This window comes from Puma concolor, chromosome E1 (genome assembly GCF_028749965.1).
Source record: "Puma concolor isolate L17-30 chromosome E1, mPumCon1.1.hap2, whole genome shotgun sequence".
Classification (NCBI taxonomy): domain Eukaryota; kingdom Metazoa; phylum Chordata; class Mammalia; order Carnivora; family Felidae; genus Puma; species Puma concolor.
In genome coordinates this window covers 6,278,602-6,298,820 of record NC_141680.1, presented here as the reverse complement: position 1 = coordinate 6,298,820, position 20,219 = coordinate 6,278,602, and the positions used below count along the sequence as shown (strand labels likewise).

The following is a 20,219-nucleotide window of genomic DNA, read 5'->3' as shown; positions in this document are numbered from 1 at the left end:
TTCTTATATATTTACAGACATAATTACCTTTGCTGGTGTTCTGTTTCTTCATGTGGACTTGAGTTACTGTCTTGTAACTCATTTCATTCTGAAGGACTCCCTTAAGTATTTTTTTTTTTTTTTTATTCGAGAGAGACAGAGTAAGCAGGGGAGAGGGGCAGAGGGAGAGAGAGAGCATCTTAAGCAGGCTCAACACTCATTGCGGAGCCTGATGTGGGGCTTGATCCCATGATCATGAGATCATGACCTGAGCCGAAATCAAAAGTCGGACCCTTTAACCAACTGAGCCACCCAGGCGCCCCTCCCTTAAGTATTTCTTATAGGTCTGGTCTGCTAGTGGTGAATTCTCTCTCTTTAAACTTGGGAATGTCTTAATTTCTCCTTCATTTTTGAAAGATAGTGTTACTGGATATGGAATTTTTGGCTGACAGTCTTTCTGTCAGCACTATGACTTCCATTCTACTGTCTTCTGACCTTCATGGTTTCTTAAATCATCTGTTCATCCAATGGAGGACCTCTTGGAAGTGATGGATTGCTTTCAGGGTTCTCTTTTCACCATATAACATATCTGCGTATGGATTTCTAAGTTTATCCTATTTAGATTTTGTTGAGATTCCTGGATGTGTAGATTAATCTTTTTTTTTTTTTTTTTTTCTAATCAAATCTGGAAAGTGGCCATTATTGCTTCAAATATTCTTTCTGGCTATTTCTCTCTCTCTTCTCCTTTTGGGACCGCTACTATGTAGATGTTTGTATGCTTGAGTATTCCTCAGGTTTCTAAACTGTTCATTTATTTTGTTCTTTTTTTCTGCTTCTCAGCTTGGATAATCTCAAGTGATACATTTCCAAGTTTGGCGATTCTTGTCTACTCAAATCTTCTGTTGAATTCCTCTATTTAATTTTAATTTTTTTATTTAATTTTTATTTTATTTTTTAATGTTTATTTATTTTTGAGAGAGAAAGTACAAGTGGGAGAGGGTAGAGAGACAGAGGGAGACACAGAATCCAAAGCAGGCTCCAGGCTCCGAGCTGTCAGCACAGAGCCCCATGTGGGGCTCGAACCCACAAACTGTGAGATCATGACCCGAGCCGAAGCCGGACACTTAACCAACGGAGCCACCCAGGTGACCCGAAAACTTGAATATTTTAAATAATACATTGTGGCAACTCCAAAACTCAGGCTCCCTCCATAGAGTTTGTTGTAGTTTGTTGAATGACCTTTCTGAACTGACTCTCTATAGTCTGTCTTTGACACCTAAGGCTCCTGAAGTAGCCTGCTTAGTTAGCTTGGTGGTTAGCACATAGTTGGACAGAGGTTTCTTAGACGCCTGGATCCAGTGAGTCTCACAGGTTCTGCCCCAGGGCTCTGTGCATGTGTTGTGCATGCCTCCAGGGCTCAGCCAGGCAGTTGAAAACTCTGCCCTTAGTCTTCACTTCCTGCTTGCACAGAGCCTCAGGGTCAGCCAGAAGTGAGCTTACAGACTTTTCAGGGCTTTCTTGAGCCTGTGCACAGCCCTGCCCATGGGCATGGCCCTCTAGGTTTCCAAGGATGAGTTGGAGGTCATCTCATTCTCCAGCTTTTCCTTTTAAGCGGTAGCCTAGTTAGCCTAGTATTAGTTAGCCTAGTATTTGTTCCACTGTTTATTTTTTTAATTTTTTTTTTAATGTTTATTTCTGAGACAGAGAGAGACAGAGCACGAGTAGGGGAGGGGCAGAGAGAGAGGGAGACACAGAATCTGAAACAGGCTCCAGGCTCTGAGCTGTCAGCACAGAGACTGATGCGGGGCTCGAACTCACGAACCGCGAGATCATGAACCTGAGCGGAAGTCGGACGCTCAACCGACTGAGCTACCCAGGCGCCCCTGCTCCACTGTTATTTACTACCTCAGGCAAGCTGGAGGTTAAATAGTTGTCTTTGTTTTCAGTATATGCCTTCAGGGGGGAAAGGTGTTGCCCTGGGTGAGCTCCAACTCTGGTCAAGTAAAGCAGACTTGTAAGTGGGGTCTTCCTGGAAACCGCCACATAGGGAAAATAATGACCGTTTTCTGGGAATGGGTCTTTGAAAGTACTCCAACTCCGTTTTGCCCCCTCCAGTGGCTGGGAGGCTGCTGTGTTCACTGTGACTAGAGCACACTGGTTTTCGAGGCCACCACAGAGTTGGTGGGGATGGGGATGGGAAAAGGTCAAGTTAAAAGGCCACAAAGCTTATTCTCTTACTGAGCTTTGGACATTTTTCTTCACTAAATACTCCTCGGGTTGCTGAAAGCCTTTAGTTGATTTCTAGAGTCCTGTGCAAAAGTTAAGCTCTGATAATGTGGGGCCAGTGTTATTTCATGGAGGAGAGGATATTTGGACATTCTTATTCTTATGTTTTTGCTGACATCTTTTTGGGGGTAGAAACTGAGACTAAGAGTTCTTGGTGGGCGGGTATTGCTTTTTGGGAAGTTGTTATTAGTATTATTTATAAAAAAATTTTTTTTAATGTTTATTTATTTTTGAGAGAGAGGGTGAGGGGTGGGGGCAGAGAGAGAGGGAGACACAGGGTCTGAAGCAGCTCCGGGCTCTGAGCTGTCAGCCCAGAGCCCGATGTGGGGCTCGAACTCATGAACCACAAGATCATGACCTGAGCCGAAGCCAGACGCTCAACCGACTGAGCCACCCAGGTGTCCTGGGAAGTTATTATTATATAGAAACAAGGTCATAAAATACTGGAGTTAGATGATTGGAATCAGTGTCTTTTCCCCCTCCCCCACAGTGCTGGCATTCTTCTGAGCTTCTTCCCCACTTGCTCACTCTGGGTTTTTTTTGATATTCTAGCTCTGGCCACCCTACAGCACCCTACACCTAACAGCATCCAGGTGTGACCCCCCTGCTCACAGAATCTTGGACAAATGTTCAGGTGGAGAAGGGGAAGTCAGCTTCCTTCTCAAGGTTCAGGCTGTTTGAACACTGTCCCACTTTGCTGTCCTCTCTGTTGGCCCTTGATTGGTTCCATGGAGCTCCTATGACAAATTACCACAAATTTGGTGGCTTAAAACAACAGAAATGAAAAAAAAATATATATATATATATAAATAAATAAATTAAAAAAATAAAAAAAATAAAAAAAAAACAACAGAAATGATTCTTTCACAGTTCTGAAGGCCAGTTTTTTTTTTTTTTGCTGATTTTTCTTATCTTCTTTACTTTTTTTTTTAACTTTATTTTGAGAGAGAGAGCACATATGCATAGCAGGGGTAGGGTAGAGAGAGGAGGAGAGAGAATTCCAGGCAGGCTCCACACTGCCAGTGCAGAGCCTGAAGTGGGGTTCAAATTCACAAACCTGGGGAACATGACCTGAGTCGAAACCAAGAGCCGGTTGCTTAACCAACTGAGCCACCCAGGCACCCCTGAAGGCCAGAGTCTTAAATCAATGTGTAGGTAGGGTCTGTGCCTTCTGGAGGCCCTGAGGCAGAAACTATCCCATGTATCTCTCCTGGCTTCTGGGGGCTTCCTTGGAATTCCTTGGCTTATAGATACATCACTCCAATCTCTGCCTCTGTCCTCACAGGGCATTCTCTTCTGTGTTTCCAACATGGCCTTCTTATAAGGATACCAGTCCTTGGATTTAGGGCCTTCTCTGCTCTAGTATAACCTCACCTCAACTGCATATATCTGCAAAGAGCCTATGTCTAGATAGGGGCACATTCTGAGGTTCTAGGTGGGCACGAATTTTGGTAGACACTGTTGAATCCAGTACAGCTCTGTATGTATATTTACATGGCCTACGTGGCCTTCTATGATATCTTAGATCTTTTTTTCCCTCATGTTTGTTTATTTTTGAGAGAGAGAGAGAGAGAGAGAGAGAGAGGGGGAGGGAGCACACAAGTGGGGGAGGGGCAGAGAGAGAGAGGGAGACACAGAATCCAAAGCAGGCTCCAGGCTCCAGGCTCTGAGCTGTCAGCACAGAGCCCAACATGGAGCTCAAACTCACGAGCTGTGAGATCGTGACCTGAGCTGAAGTCGGATGCTCAACCGACTGAGCCACCCAGGCGTCCCTATAGTTTAGATCGCCTGACAGTTTTTCCCCATTAACTCTGTACTAACAGCTAGGAATAGTTGAGTGGCACTTGCCAAGCGGGATATGTGACTAAGCACTTCTTCCAGATCATGTGTTGTCACAAACGTGAACTTGTTCTGGAGGTACCCATCCTTGCCTGTGTCATTTATCCCAGCCAATCTTAGGGTGACTCAAATCTTTATTAGGCTCCAGTGAGGAACCCTTTCAGAATGTCACGTTGAAACAGTATCTACTGGGCTCCCTTTGGAGATGGGGGCAGTGTAAAAGGCAGAAGGGATTCCTGTCCTTCTAGAGCTCGTGGATGAGGAAAGTGGCCCTGGAAGGTGAAATGACATCCCCAGGGTGGGCAGCCAGCATCAGGGATACCTCGAGAGTTAGTGACTCTCACACTTCTGGAGCATTCTCTGTGTGCCGGGCACAGTTCCAGGTGTCCCCGCATATGAACTCATCCTTGCAGCAACTCTTATTTTCCCCTTTCACACTTGAGGGAACTGAGATTTGGAGAGGTAGAACCACGTCCCAAGGTCCCAGAGTTAACGGACGGTAGTGCTGGGATTCAGATCCGGCCAGTTTGGTTCCAGAGCCCTTGCTTTTAATCGGCGCAAAGCCTGTGCTCTCCGCACCGTCCCTGGCTGCATGAGAGTGCCTTGAGAGCCTCAAGGAAAGGCCACCCAGGTCCGAAGGTCCAGGGCATCCCCTTTGCACAATCACCCTCTGTGGAGGCAATGTGTAATTTAATCAGCCCACAGAGGGTGTCCCACCCCAAGATTTACCTGTACGTCCCAGCGAGCGCCTTCCACAAAGAGGCCATGGATGTAGGCCCCCTCCCGAGGGGCGCTCCTGAAGTCCTCCCTGTTCTTCTTTGTCACGTCACACTGCAGGGCCATCTGGTCCAGTGGCCACTCGTTCTTGCGGGCCGTGGACTGCATGATGGCGGTCAGGAAGGACTGGGGGTTGAAGAAGCCTGTCAGCCACACCGTGGCAGGCATGGTGAAGTCTCCTATCCAGGCCTCCAACTCTTTGATTCGGTCGAGGAGGTCCACAAACCAGGCTCCCAGGCCTGCCGTGGAGGGGTAGGCTCGCCTGGCCCAGGGCTCTGGCACCGTGTCTAGGTACAGGGCGTTCTGTAAGTTCTCCATGTCGCTGGTCATGGTCAGCTCCCCCTGTAGGCGAGGGGCAGGAGGGGAGAGAGTGAGGGGGCAGGAAGTCCCTGGAGACAACCGGCCGCAGGGACCACTGGCTCATGGCCTACAGGCAGACAGATGAGTCCCACAGTGGTGGCCACGACTGTCCCTAATACTTGGTTTGCAAGGTGTGTGAGTCCACACCTATGTACTGACAGCAGTCGACGTCCACTGCGGACCTCAGACCACCTGTGGGTTCCCTACCCTAAAGCCTGGGTGCTGGCTCTCCTCCCGCCTTTGCAGCGGGCCCCGCAGCTCAGAAGCACGAGAGGCCCGAGGCTGGATGATCTGTGTCCCCCCCAAATCAAGGATCTCCCCCAGAATCAAGGTAGGAGATACACAGTCAACTTGAAGGAACCCACCTCCAACTGCTAGATGAAAGGTTACGTCGAAAACCGAAAACCATCATTAGGTTTGATTTTGTAACTTTGGTTATGACACGGATCTCCAGCAATTTCTTTCCTTTTTTTTTTTTTTTTTAAATGTTTACTTATTTATTTTGAGAGAGAGTGAGCGAGCAGGGGAGGGGCAGAGAGAGAGAGAGAGAGAGGGAAGGAGACAGGAGACAGAATCCCAAGCAGGCTCCACACTGTCAGCACAGAGCCTGATGCGGGGCTCAAACTCACGAACCACGAGATCATGATCTGAGCCGAAATCGAGAGTCAGATGCTTAGCTGACTGAGACACCCAGGTGCCCCTCCAAATTTCTAAAAGACCCCATCTCTATTGTAGTGGTTTCTGCACAGGGGTTAGGGTACACGACAAGGCTCGCGTTATGGGCTGAATGTTTGTGCCCTCCCCACCGACACCCAAATTTCCGTGTTGAAATGCTAACCCCCAGTGTGATGGTATTAGGAGGTGGGGCCTCTGGAAGGCGCCTGGGTCATGAGGTGGGGCCCTCATGAATGGGATTAGTGCCCTTATTATAAGACCCCAAAGAGCCCCCTCGCCCCTTATGTCTTGTGAGGACACAGAAAAAAGATGGCTGGCTGTGAACCAGGAAGTCGGCCCCTCCCTAGACACCAAATCTGCTGGTGCCTCTAGAACTGGGAGAAGTCGATTTCTGTTGTTTATAAGCCACCCAGTCTGGTAATTCAATTATAGAAGTCTGTGTGGACTGAGACAGCTTGGCTCACCCTAAGTGCAGACCGTTAAAATGTCACACGGGCCTCCCTGCGCCCCGAGTCCCCTTGCCTGTGGGATGGGAGACTGGACCATGTAACTCTATGACCATTTAACTCCTGGAACTGTTAAAAAAGAAAAGTTAAATATGCCTCCCTTAAAGGTGAACATATTTCGGGTCCTAAGTGACAGCTAGAAACTAGTCCTCTGACCCCTGAACTTCTTCATGAACTTAACAGAGAGACTGTAGCCGTTACTCTCTCTGCCCTGGAGTCGAGCGGCTGGGCTATTTTCAGATATAAATACCTTCATATTTTATACAAGAACTAAACATCCCGATCAGCCCAGTGCCAGGTAGGCCAGCCCGAATGACTACAGCCCAAATCATGGATGCTTTTCCCTCAAGTAAACAGATCATATTCCAGCGACCGAAAACAGATTTCCTTCCAGGTGTCTGCTCAGCCTCACGGGGGTGGCTCACCAGAGAAGACTGTGGTCGAGGGTTCCGAGGCCACCCCCCCGGGTCCGACGGGAGGTATGAGCGTCCCATGTCTACCCTCCAGGTTTATCGCTTCTAAACACACCCAAATCAGGAGAACAAAAGTTCCTCCTGGTAGATTTCCCCAAGGGTCTTCTGACACGAACAGAAGTTGAAACAAAAAAACATTGTTCTTTTTCCTGGACTCTTTACTTCAGAGGACACTTCTGAAAAGAGACTACGAAATACTCCTCGCACATTTGAGCCAGATTCAAGGTTCTGAGACAGAGTGTCTTCCTCATGCCCTCAATTCTGTGAAAATTCATTGTTATACGTAGTTGGTAATTTAGGTATTAGTAAGGTTTGCCAAAAAGCAGCTGGTTATTTAAGAAAATAGCATTAAGTCTCAAAAGTAAATTTAGTGCAAAGGGAAAGAGTAAATGATCAAACCTTCTCTTTTATGAGACCCCATCTGTGCAACTTTTTCTTGCCTTATCATACTATCTAAGACCTTCATTCCAACGAGAATAAAAGTGATAAGGGCACACATCCTTGCTTCCTTCCAAACTTAGAGGGAAAAAATCATCTTCCAACATTAAGAGCGATAAGTTTTCCTTAGATGTCCTTTATTCTGTTGAGGAAAGTCTCTTTTCTTAGTCTTCTGATATTTTAAATCAAGATTCACTGTTAAATTTTGCCAGATGCTTTTTTTTTCCTTTATGAAGAGGATTACGTGGTTTTCTTATGTAGTGCATTTATACGGTGAACTCCATTGATTGAGTTTTCAGCGTTAAAGCCAGCCTTGCAGTCCTGGGATGAACCCCATGTGTCCACGATGTGTTATCCTTTTCTTATGTTGTATGATTTCATTTACCAACATCTTGTGAAGGATTTTCGTATTTGGGTTTATGAGTAGTATTTGTTCCCCCTTTTCTTTTCTTTTCTTTTTTAAAAATTTTTAATGTTTATTTATTTTTGAGACAGAGCACGAGGGGGGGGAGGGTCAGAGAGAGAGGGAGACACAGTATCCCAAGCAGGCTCCAGGCTCCGAGCTGTCGGCACAGAGCCCAATGCCGGCTCGAACACACGGACCGTGAGATCATGACCTGAGCCACAGTCGGATGCTCAACTGACTGAGCCACCCAGGCTCATTTTCTTTTCTCGTGGTATCTTTGGTTTTTCTCATAGTACTTTATGGCGTCATAAAATTTGTTGGGAAGTGTTCCCACTCTGCTTTCTTATTTATTAAAATACTCTGTAAACCGTGTCGTAAACAGATGTGCTGTCATCCAGGCTCTGTTGTTCCACACGGGCAGAGCCCAGGTGGAGTAGAGTTAGCATCATTCTGAAGGGCCCTAGGATTCTGGGAGTGGTGAATGAGCACTGGCTTCAACTTAAATCACCAGCTGCAGTAGCACCTAACAAGAGAGTCAGCCTGCCCTTTGAAGCTTTGAAGCCAGGCTTTGACTTCTCTCTAGCTATGGGAGTCCTAGATGGCGTCCCCTTCCAATAGAAAATTGTTTGTCTGCACTGAAGGCCTGTTGCTTAGTGTGGCCACCTTCACGAATTATCTCAGCTCGATCTTCTGGATAACTTGCTGCGGATTCTATCTCAGTACTTGTGGCTTCATCTGGCATTTTAACGTTACAGAGACGGCTTCTTTCCTCAAACCTCCAGAACCAACCCCTGCTAGCTTCAGACTTTTCTGCAGCTTCCTCACCTCTCCCAGCCCTTGTGGAATTGCAGGGAGTTAGGGTCTCGCTCTAGATGAGGGTTTTGCTTAGGGCAATGTCGTGGCTAGTTTGGGCATCTATCTAGACCACTAAAACGTTCTCCACATCAGCAATAAGGCTGCTGTACTTTATTATCATTTGTGTGTTCCCCAGAGTGGCCCTTTGCATTTCCTTCCAGAACTTTCCTTTGCATTCACAACTTAGCTAACCGTTTGGTGCAAGAGGCCTGGCTTTATGTCTTGTCTTGTCTTTCAACATGCCTTCCTTGGTAAGCTTAATCACCCGCAGCTTTTGGTTTCAAGTGAGAGACGTGTGACTCTTCCCTTCACTTGAACACTTAGAAGCCACTGTGGGGTTATTAACTGTCCTAATTTCAATATTGTTGTGTCTCAGGGAACAGGGGGCCAATGGAGAGGGAGAGAGACAGAGGAATGGCCAGTCGATGGAGCAGTCAGAACACATAAACAATGATCAATTGAGTTTGCTGTTTTATTGTTTTATTTTTTTAATTAATTTCTTTCAATGTTTATTTTTGAGAGAGACAGAGAGCGATCGGGGAGGAGCAGAGAGAGGAGCAGGGAGCACAGAATCCGAAACAGGCTCCAGGCTCTGAGCTGTCAGCACAGAGCCCAACGCGGGGCTTGAACCCACGAACCACAAGATCATGACCTGAGCCAAAGTCGGACACTTAACTGACTGAGCCACGCAGGCATCCCAAGTTTGCTGTTTTAAATGGGCATGGTCTATGCACTCCAGAGCAATTACATTTATAATATCAAAAATCACTGATCACCATAACAAATATAATACTGAAAAAGTCTGAAATATTGTGAGAATGACCAAAATGTGACACAGAGAAATGAAGTGAGCAAATGTTGTTGTTAAAATGATACCTACAGACTTGCTCAATGCGAGGCTGCCACAAAACCTCTATTTGTAAAAAATGCATTACCTGCAAGGCTCAGTAGAGTGAAATGCAACAAAATGAAGCATGCTTGTATTTAGCTTTCTTTTGTGAAGAATTTTTGCTTTGTTTTTGGCTGGTCAAAGAGTTCTGGGTTTATCATTTTCTTTTCCTCTAGTCCTTTAAGGATCTCTCTCCACCGTCTCTGGCTTGCATAGCTCCCTATGAGAAGTCTGCTGTCATTTTTCTCTTTGCTCCTTTGCATATACTTCAGCCCCGCTCCTGCCCCTCAGCCCGTCTGCTTTACCCTTGGGTTTCCTCAACTTCATTATGAGTTACCTTTACAGAGTTTTTGTTGGGTATATTCTTCATGGGGCTTGTTGAGTTTCTTGTGCCTGTGGGTTTGCAGTTTTCACCAAATTTGCAAAACTGTGGCTCTCATTTCTTCAAGTATTTTTTTTTGTCTGATTCTCCCCTTTACCTCTGTCCTCTGAGACCCCAATTATTGTATGTTAGACCATGAGACCACAGGTCACTGTTGTGCTGTTTACTTTTTTAACGTATTTTTTCTTTTTCCTTCACTTCGGATAGTTTCTTTTGCTATGTTTTCATCAGTTGCAAATCTTCCAAAGTGCATGTTTCATTCAGCTACTGTATTTTACATCTCTGTCAATTTCATTTTTTATCTTCTATTTGTACTTCATCACGCTTACTTTCCTCTTTTTTCTTCAGCATACGGAGCAAACTTACAATTGGCTCTTAACCTCCTTGCCTGTGAATTCCATCATCCCTGCCATTGCTGGCTCCATTTCAACTGATCCGCTTTTCTCCTGGATATGGATCAGATATTCCTGCTTCTTTACATGCCTGTAATTAGTTTATGTCAGACACTATGAATTTTACAGTTTTGAGTGCTGGATTTCACTGTATTCCTTTAAATAGTACTGGAAATAATTTTTTGTGGCCTGCAGTTAATTTACTTGAAATCAGTGGATCTGTTGGAGGCTTGCATTTCAGCTTTGTTGCGGGGGGAGTGCAGAGCAGCTTTCAGTCTTAGTCTGGGTCCAGTTCAGCCCACTGCTGAGTTGCTACCCTTCTGAGAATCCTCCCTGATGCCTCCTGTTTTTGTCTTGCTTTCTGCTCCAGCTGGTGGGAACACAAACTATTCCCAGCTCTGCATGAGCTCCAAGAATTCTTTCTGCTCCTTTGTCATGGTTCCTTCCCAGCTTGGGTAGAGTTTTCTCACTCATGTGCAGAGACAGCATCAGCCAGCAGAGTGTCGGGGGATCTCTCTGCAGATGTCTGAGACTCTTTGTCTGGGCAGCTCCCTGCCATAGGCACTCTGGCCTGCAGACTCCACCACCGTGGCCTCCACGAGCTCTGCTCTGCATGTCTCAGTGCAGCACAACTGTGGAGCTCTTTCCTGAACTGTAGCCCAGAAACCGCGTGCACGTCGTAAGCTTGCACAATGAAGGGACTGCATTTCTTCTTCCCTTTCTGTCTCATATCACAGTTATGTCATTATGCGTTTGTCCAAACGCCTGGGGTGTACAGCACCAACAGTGAGCCCCAGTGTAGACTACACTACAGGCTGTGGGTGATTGTGATGAGTCAGTGTGGGCTCCTCAGTTGTGAGAAATGGACGACTCTGGTGGGAGATGCGGCTAGCGGGGCAGGCTGCGTGCGGGGGCAGGGGGTATGTGGGAAAGCTCTGTACCTTCCTCTTAATTCTTCTATGAACCTAAAACTGCTCTAAAAAAATAAACTCTTATAATAAAAAAAAATGCAATACTTAATTTTTAACACCATTTGGAAATCTGGAATCGTTTTGATAGAGGAACATAAAATGCGTAACTTGGCTTTCTTAAAAGTTTCTCACATCTGCTTGTAATATGGTGTTAATTCATTCTGACGATGGTTTTGCATTTGCTAATTGAATGTGCAAGTGACAGAGCCTTAGAGAATGTGCTGTCTCTGAGGTGGTGCCAGTTTGAGAGTGGAGAACAATTTAGGAAAAGAGGAAACCATTCACCTTGCAGTAAGGTTTCTGAAGTCAGTATTCCCACGACCTTGAGCTGAAGTAGATATGACTCAGGTTCATAGCAGGAGCTGAGAAGTAAAGGGAGAACCTCGCCCCAAATTCACTCAATGTAACTTGTGTCCTTTTCTTAGGAGAAGAGGAAATATATAATCTAGGATAGCATGTCCGGAAAGCTGTTGAGAAAACATCAGTTTCCAGGGCACCTGGGTGACTCAGCCGGTTAAGTGTCTGATTTCGGCTCAGGTTATGATGTTATGGTTTGTGAGTTCGATCCCCACGTCAGGCTGTGTGCTGACATCTCGGAGCCTGGAGCCTGCTTTGGATTCTGTGTCTTCCACTCTGCCCTTCCCCTGTGCTTTCTCTCTCTCTCTCTCTCTCTCAAAAATAAATAGACATTAAACAAAATTTTTTTAAAAGAAAAAGAAAACATCAGTTTCCTAAGGTGTTAGATTGGTGGAGGCTGGGGTGAGTCAGACAGCAAATTTCTGTGGCCAAGCTCTGGGTAAGTGGGCCCTTCTTAAGGACTCAAGCTATACTGTCATACGGAAACCTTTTTTTACATTTGTTCAAGCCCAATTTCCTCAAGTTCCTCCCACCTGCACCCTGTGTGACCCTGACTGATATCTGTACTCACTTGCTAACAGGTCAAGAGTCAACAAGAAGACAGCTTACAGAGAAAACATGGACTCCTTCTCGAGGGGCTACAGGATGCACCCTGTCCTTGGTGGCCCGTTCCTGTCTGTTTTTCCTTCCCTAGGAAAGTGGTCTCTGCAACCAGCTTTCATTTGTATGAAACACAGGAGGTGAGGAGATGGGCGGGGGGCGGGGGGTGGGAAGCAGGAGCGATATGGGCCTGCGTGCCTTCCCATCTGGCTTCCTGACTGAGGGAGACAGCAGCCCGTCTAGCTGGGTCTTCTGATGGAAGACTGGAGGCACGAGGGCCACATCGGCTGCCCGGTGAGTGGTGACCGGAAGTCGTTGAAGGGCCAAAGCAAGGCTCCCCGTCAGACCTGCACATGCAGTCAGCACACAGTGGCACAAAGAACCGAGTAGCTGTCCAAGTCAGCAAGGTGGACTTCAGTGTGAGCATAGTTCACGTATTTAGAAACAGGTCTTGTTCATTAGTCATCGAAAGCCTAGGGAAAAAAGTCTGACGTCCTCACACATTTGAATAATCAGGGACGCCTGTGGCTCAGTCGGTTGAGCGTCTGACTCTTGATTTCGGCTCAGGTCGTGATCTCACAGTTTGTGAGTTCGAGCCCCGCATCGGGCTCTGTGCGCTGACAGTGCGGAGCCTGCTTGGGCTTCTCTCTCTCTCTCTGCCCCTCCCCTGCTTGCTCTCTCACACAATAAATAAATTAACTTAAAAAAAAAATCTATATTTAAAAAAACATTTGAATAATCAGAAACAATTCCCAGCCCTACCCAGGGTCTAGGCTGGTCACGGCTCCACCAGAGAGGGCACCGTCCAAACGCAGTATCACGCAAGCCACAAATGTGGGCGGTGTGTGTAATTTTAAATTTTCTCATAGCCACAAAAAAAAAGTTAAAAAGACTCAGATGAACTAAATTTTCATAATATATTTCATTTAACTCAATATATGTAAAATGTCAAATATTTTAATATGTAGTTAATATACAAATTAATAGGATATTTTATGTTTTTTGTCTTATATCATTGAAATATGGTATTTATTTATTTTTACTTTTTCATGGAAAATTTTTCCTTTTATTTTCATTCCAGTGTAGTTAATGCACAGTGTTATGTTAGTCTCTGGTGTCCAACATAGTGACTCAACAATTCTGTACATTACTCAGTGCTCATCTTGATAAATGTTCTCTTATCCCCATCACTTTAGAGTGACCCCATCCCCCCACCCCCTTCCCTCTGGTGACCATCAGTGTGTTCTCTATAGTTAAGGGTCTTTTCTTTCGTTGGTTTCTTTTTTCTTTGTTCCTTAAGTATCACATATGAGTGAAATCATATGGTATTTGTCTTTCTCAGATTTATTTCACTTAGCATTATACTCTCTAGATCATCCATGTTGTTGCAAACGGCAAGATTTCATTCTTTTTTATGGCTGAGCAATATTCCATTGTGTATATGTGTATGTACACACACACGTGCACACACACACACACACACTACATCCTCTTTATCCACTCATCTGTCAATGGACACTTGGGTTGGTCCATCAATTGGCTATTGTAAATAGTGCTACAATAAACTTAGGGGAGCACATATCTTTTCAAATGAGTGCTCTCATATTCTTTGGGTAAATACTGAGTAGTGAGATTACTGGATCATAGGGTAATTCTGGTTTGAACTTCTTGAGGAACCCCCACACTGCTTTCCACAGTGGCTGCACCAATTTGCATTCCCACCAGCAGTACACGAGGGTTCCTTTTTCTCCACGTCCTCGCCAACACTTGTTGTTTCTCGTGTTTTGAATTTTAGCCATTCTGGTAGATAGGAGGTGATATCTCATTGTGGTTTGATTTGCATTTCTCTGATGATAAATGATGTTGAGCATCTTTTCATATGTCTTTAGCCATCTATGTGTCTTTTGTGGAGAAATGTCTGTTTATGTCTTCTGGCCAATTTTTTTGAGGTTTTATTTATTTTTGAGAGAGAGAACGAGAGAGAGAATGTGCACGTGTGATTGCAGGAGGGAGAGAGAGAATCCCAAGTAGGTTTCATGCTGACGGTACAGAGCCCAACATGGGGCTCTACCCCATAAACTGCAAGATCATGACCTGAGCCGAAATTGAGTCGGGTATTTAATCTTAACCGACTGAGCCACCCAGGCACCTGCCCATTTTTAATTTGGATTATTTAAGTGTTGATTGTAAAAGTTCTTTATATATTTTGGACACTAACCCTTTATCAGATATGTCATTTGCAAATATCTTCTTCCTTTCAGTGGGATGTCTTTTAGTTTTGTTGATTGTTTCCTTCGCTGTGCAGAAGCTTTTTCTTTTCATGAAGTCGCAATAGTTTATTTTTACTTGTGTTTCCCTCGCCTCTGAGACTTATCCAGAAAGCGGTTGTTAGGGCTGATGTCAGAGAAGTTCCTGCCTGTGTTCTCTTCTGGGATTTTTATGGTTTCAGGTCTCACATTTAAGTCCTTAATCCATTTTGAGTTTATTTTCGTGTATGGCATTAGAAAGTGTCTAGTTTCATTCTTTTGTAACTGTCCAGTTTTCCCATCACCGTTTGTTGAAGAGATTTTTTTCCCCCATTGCATATTCTTGCCTCTTTTGTTGAAGATTAGTTGACTGTATAATCATGGGTTTATGTCTGGGCTTTATTCTGTTCTGTTGCTGTATGTGTCTGTGTTTGTGCCCGTACCATACTGTTTTGATTTCTACAGTTTTGTAATATAACTTGAAGTCTGGAATTGTGATACCCCCAGCTTTGTTTCTCATTTTCTTGTGGTTCCAGACAAACTTTAGGATTGTTTGTTCTAGTTCTGTGAAAAATGCTGTTGGTATTTTGATAGAGATTGCATTAAATCTGTAGATTGCTTTGGATAGGACGGACACATTAACAATGTTTGTTCTTCCAATCAGTGAGCATGAAATGTCTTTCCATTTGTGTCATCTTCAGTTTCTTCCATAAATGTTGTATAGTTTGTAGATGACCGGTCTTTCACCTCTTTGGCTAAGTTTATTCCTAGGTATCTTGTTATTTTTGATGCAGTTGTAAATGGGATTGTTTTCTCAATTTCTCTTTCTGTTGCTTCATTATTAGTGTATAGAAATGCCACAGATTTCTGTACATTGGTTTTGTATCCTGCAACTTTACTGAAATCATGTATCAGTTCTAGTAATTTTTTGGTGAAGTCTTTAAGGTTTTCTTTTCTTTTTTTTTTTTTTTTTGGATTTTTGTTTTTCAAATGCTTATTTATTTATTTTTGAGCGAGAGAGGTAGACAGCAAGCAAGGGAGGGGCAGAGAGAGGGAGACAAAATCCTAAGCAGGCTTGGCACAGAGCCTGATGCAGGGCTTGAACTCACCAACCGTGAGATCATGACCTGACCCGAAACCAAGAATCAGACGCTGAACTGTCTGAGCTACCCAAGCACCCATTTTTTTTTTTTTTTTAATCTTTAAGCTCCACATCCAACATGGGGCTTGAACTCATGATCTTGAGGTCAAGAGTTGCACGTTCTACCAACTGAGCCATCCAGGTGCCCCTTTAGTGTTTTCTATCTATAGTACCATATTATCTGCAAATATTGAAAATTTTACTGGGGCGCCTGGGTGGCTCAGTCAAGCGGCTGACTTCGGCTCAGGTCATGATCTCGCGGTCCGTGAGTTCGAGCCCCACGTCGGGCTCTGTGCTGACAGCTCAGAGCCTGGAGCCTGTTTCAGATTCTGTGTCTCCCTCTCTCTGACCCTCCCCTGTTCATGCTTTGTCTCTCTCTGTCTCAAAAATAAATAAACGTTTAAAAAAAATTAAAAAAAAAAAAGAAAATTTTACTTCTTCTTTACCAGTCTGGATGCCTTAAAATTTTTTTCTTGTCCGATTGCTGTGGCTAGGACTTTCAGTACTATATTCAATAAAAGTGGGAACAGTGACCGTTTCTCTCTTGTTCCTGACTCTAGGGGGAAAGCTGTCAGATTCTCAGCATTGAGGATGATGTTAGCTGTGATGTTTTCATATATGGCCTTTATTATGTTGAAGTAGGTTTCCTGTAACCCTACTTTGTGGAGGTTTTTTGTTTTTTGTTTTTTCAGTCATGAATGGAGGTTCTACTTTATCAGGTGCTTTTTCTGCATCTAATGAAAGGATTGTGTGGTTTTTATCCTTTCTCTTATTTATGTGAAGTATCATGTTCATTGATTTGTGAATATTGAACCACTCCTGCATTTCAGGATTAAATTCCACTTGATTGCGGTGAATGATGTATTTAATGTATTGTTGGGTTGAGTTTTCTAATATTTTGTTAAGTTTTGCACATCTCTGTTCATCAGAGATATTGGCTGATAGTTCTCTTTATGTAATGTCTTTATCTGGTTTTGGTATCAGGGGAATGCTGGCCTCATAGAGTGAATTTGGAAATCTTCCTCCCTCTTCTATTTTTTGAAATAGTTTGAGAAGAATAGATATTAACTCTTCTTTTAATGTTTGGTAGATTCACCTGTGAAGCCATCTGGTCCTGGGCTTTTGTTTTTCTGGGAGGGTTTTGATTGCTGATTCAATTTCATTGCTGATAATTGGTCTGTTTAAATTTTCTATTTCTTCCTGATTCAGTTTTGGGAGGTTATATGCTCTTAGGAATTTATCCATTACTTCTAGGTTGTTCAATTTGTTGGCATATAGTTTTTCATAATACTCTCTAATAATCCTTTTTATTTCTGAGCTGTCAGTTTTTATTTCTCCTTTTGCATTTTTGAAGTAGGCTACACACCCACCATGGAGCCCAACGTAGGGCTTGAACTCACAACCCTGAGGTCAAGACCTGAGCTGAGATCAAGAGTCAGATGCTTAACTGACTGAGCCACCCAGGAGGCCCTCTCCTCTTTATGATCTCATTTTCGTCCTCTAGCTCTTTCTCTCTCTTTTTTAAATGAGTCTGGCTAAAATGTTATCAATTTTGTTGATCTTTTCAAAGAACCAGCTCCTGGTTTCACTGAACCGTTCTATTGTTATTTTTTTAAAGTTTCTATTTTGTTTATTTCTGCTCTAATCTTTATTATTTCCTTCCTTCTATAGTTTGTTCTTCTTTTTCTAGCTCCTTTAGGTGGAAGGTTAGGTTGAGATTGTTCTTGCTTCTTCAGATAGGCCTGTATTGCTTTAAACTTCCCTCTTAGAACCACTTTTGCTGCATCCCAAAGATTTTGGACTATTGTGTTTTCATTTGCATTTGTCTCCATGTATTTTTTTCTTTCCTCATTGATTTATTGGTTGACCCATTCATTGTTTAGTAGCATGTCCTTTAACCTCCATGTATTTGTGCTCTTTCCACATCTTTTCTTATAGCTGATTTCTAGTTTCATAGCACCGTGGTTAGAAAAGATGCATGGTATGACTTCGAGCCTTTTGCATTTGTTGAGACTTAGGTGGTCTACCGTGTAATCCATGTGCACTTGAAAAAAATGTGAATTCTGCTACTTTAGGATGGAATGTTCTGAATATATCTGTTAAATCCATCTGGTCCATGTGTCTTCCTTCTCCCCTCCCCCCAATTTTTTTTAATATTTGATATAATAAAATTTATTTATATTTGAAGAGAGAGTGTGAGTGGGAGAGGAGCAGGGAGAGAGCAGCCACAGAATCCGAAGCAGGCTCCAGGCTCCAAGCTGTCAGCACAGAGCCTGATGTGGGGCTCGAACCCACAAACTTTGAGATCATGACCTGAGCCGAAGTCGGACGCTTAACCGACTGAGCCACCCAGGTACCCCCCTTCCCTTTGTGTTTGTGTGTGTGTGTCCCCTTCAAAGCCACTATTTCCTTGTTGACTTTCTGTTTGGATGATCTTTCCATTGACGTAAGTGGGTTGTTAAAGGCCCCTACTATTGTATGACTATCGGTTACTTTTTTTTTTTTTTTTTCAACGTTTTTTTTTTTTTTTTATTTATTTTTGGGACAGAGAGAGACAGAGCATGAACGGGCGAGGGGCAGAGAGAGAGGGAGACACAGAATCGGAAACAGGCTCCAGGCTCCGAGCCATCAGCCCAGAGCCTGACGCGGGGCTCGAACTCACGGACCATGAGATCGTGACCTGGTTGAAGTCGGACGCTTAACCGACTGCGCCACCCAGGCGCCCCTCGGTTACTTTTTTAAATGCGTTATTGTTTTATGTATTGGGGTGCCCTCATGTTGGGTGCACAGAAAGATTTACGATTGTTACATCTTCTTGTTGAATCGTCCCCTGAATATCTAACGTCCTTCTTTGTCTCTTGTTACGGCCTGTTTCCAAGTCTATTTTGTCCAATGTAAGTATTGCTACCCCGGCTTTCTTTTCACATCCATTTGCAGGATAAATGCTTCTCCATCCCGTCACTTTGAATCTGCACACATGTTCAGATCTGAAATGAGTCTCCTGGAGGAAGCATACAGATGGGTCTTGTTTTCTTATCCGTTCCGTCACCCTATGTCTTTTGATTGGAAGCTTTAGTCCATTTACATGCAAAGAATTATTGACAGGTATGTACATATTTATTGCCATTTTGTTACTTTATGGCTGTATTTGTAGTTCTTCCTTTCTTGTTCTCTCACTATAAATGGGCTTTCTTTAGAGACAGATTTGGATTCCTTCCCCTTTATTTTTTGCACATCTGCTGGGTTCTGACTTGCGGTTACCATTAGGTTTGTGTGTAACACCTTTTGCATATAACCATCTATGGGAAGTTGATGGCTGCTTCCGTTTGAACGCCTTCTAAAGCACTAAATATTTACCCCCTTCTCCCCCATGTTTTAGGCACGTGCGGTCATGCTCTCCATCCTTTGATCTTGTGAATCCCTTGAACGATTTTTATAGGTATCGCTAATTTTACTGCCTTTGTGCTTCCTCTGTTCCCTACTCCTGTGCGTCGGTCCTCTGCGACAGGGAACTTGCCCCCGCCCCCGGGACTAAGGCCAGCGGGGTTGGAGGGGGAGGATCCTCAAAGTGCGCGAGCTGGGGGAGATGTGGTCTTAGGAAGGTTTGCGCTGGTCTCCTGGGGAAGGGGACTCAGCGCAGGACTGAGGCAGTGGCATACCGCGGAAACAAGTTCCTTCGGTAGTAAATGTCCCTACACTGGTTCCTACAGGTGGCCTTGGGTTTATGCTGGAAGGCGGGGGAGGCAGCTCCTTTGTTCCTGGGGGAGTCTCCCTAGGATCTCTGCCCCTCCAGACATGCTCGGAGATTAGTAAATAACTCTCCCTCCCAGGCATTTTTCAAAATCCTGCTTTGATGTTGTATCTGCACAGGCTGTCTTTTGTCCTGTTTCTTTAAGGGACTCGGTTTCCTTTTGGCCTCTGGTTCTCCCAGAGCTGAGCCTGCTGATTTTTAAAATTCTAGGTTTTTGAGTTCCGCCGGTTGTAAGAACTCATGTAATTTGGCCCCTCCGGTTTTCAAAGCCAGATGTTGCGGGGGTTTGTCCCCGCTGTGAGTGCTTCCCAGTGTGACGGTCTGTTTCTCCCCCTTCCCACCCTCTTTGATGCGGCCTCTTTACTTTCAGTTGTAGAGGTTCTTCTGCCAGTCTTCGGGCCATTTTCTGGGTTATTTACACAGATGTGTCACCTAGTTGTATCTGTGGGTGAGGCAAGCTTCCCAGCCTCTTTCCTAAATACGGTGTTTCATTTCTGCTTAACAGAACATCTCAATTTGGACCAGTCACATTTTAAGTGCTACCTTGTCATTGGTTGCTACTGTAGACAGTACAGATCTAGGAATTTAGCTTCTCATGTAATTTTTCTATCCAGGCAGAGGATTTTCCTGGTCCCACTGCCATCCGTACATGGCTCTTTGAAAGCTATACCTAGCTGTTACTGTAAAGAAAGAAACTGGCCTTTGGGAGTTTTGTACATCAGACTTTTGTGCGTTTGGTTAGTGGGAGCCGGTACCTTTGGCCAATCAGCTTGGAGTACTCACAAGACCTAATTCTTTGTTGTGTTATGGCTACAAGCCAGAGGTCTTTTTTCTCCCCCCAAGTTCATTTGTTTTGAGAGAGAGGAGCAGGGACAGAGGGAAAGAGCGAGAATCCC

General features: G+C 44.4%; 1 protein-coding gene across 1 annotated transcript in view; it reads right to left on the bottom strand.

Moving 5' to 3' along the window:
- DNAH9 (dynein axonemal heavy chain 9) overlaps positions 1–20,219 on the bottom strand; it is a 342,468-nt gene that overhangs the window by 2,797 nt on the left and 319,452 nt on the right. The window contains exon 68 of the mRNA XM_086686045.1: positions 4,834–5,223. Within this exon, the coding sequence (XP_086542171.1) occupies positions 4,834–5,223 (390 nt within the window). The remainder of the gene's footprint in view (positions 1–4,833; positions 5,224–20,219) is intronic.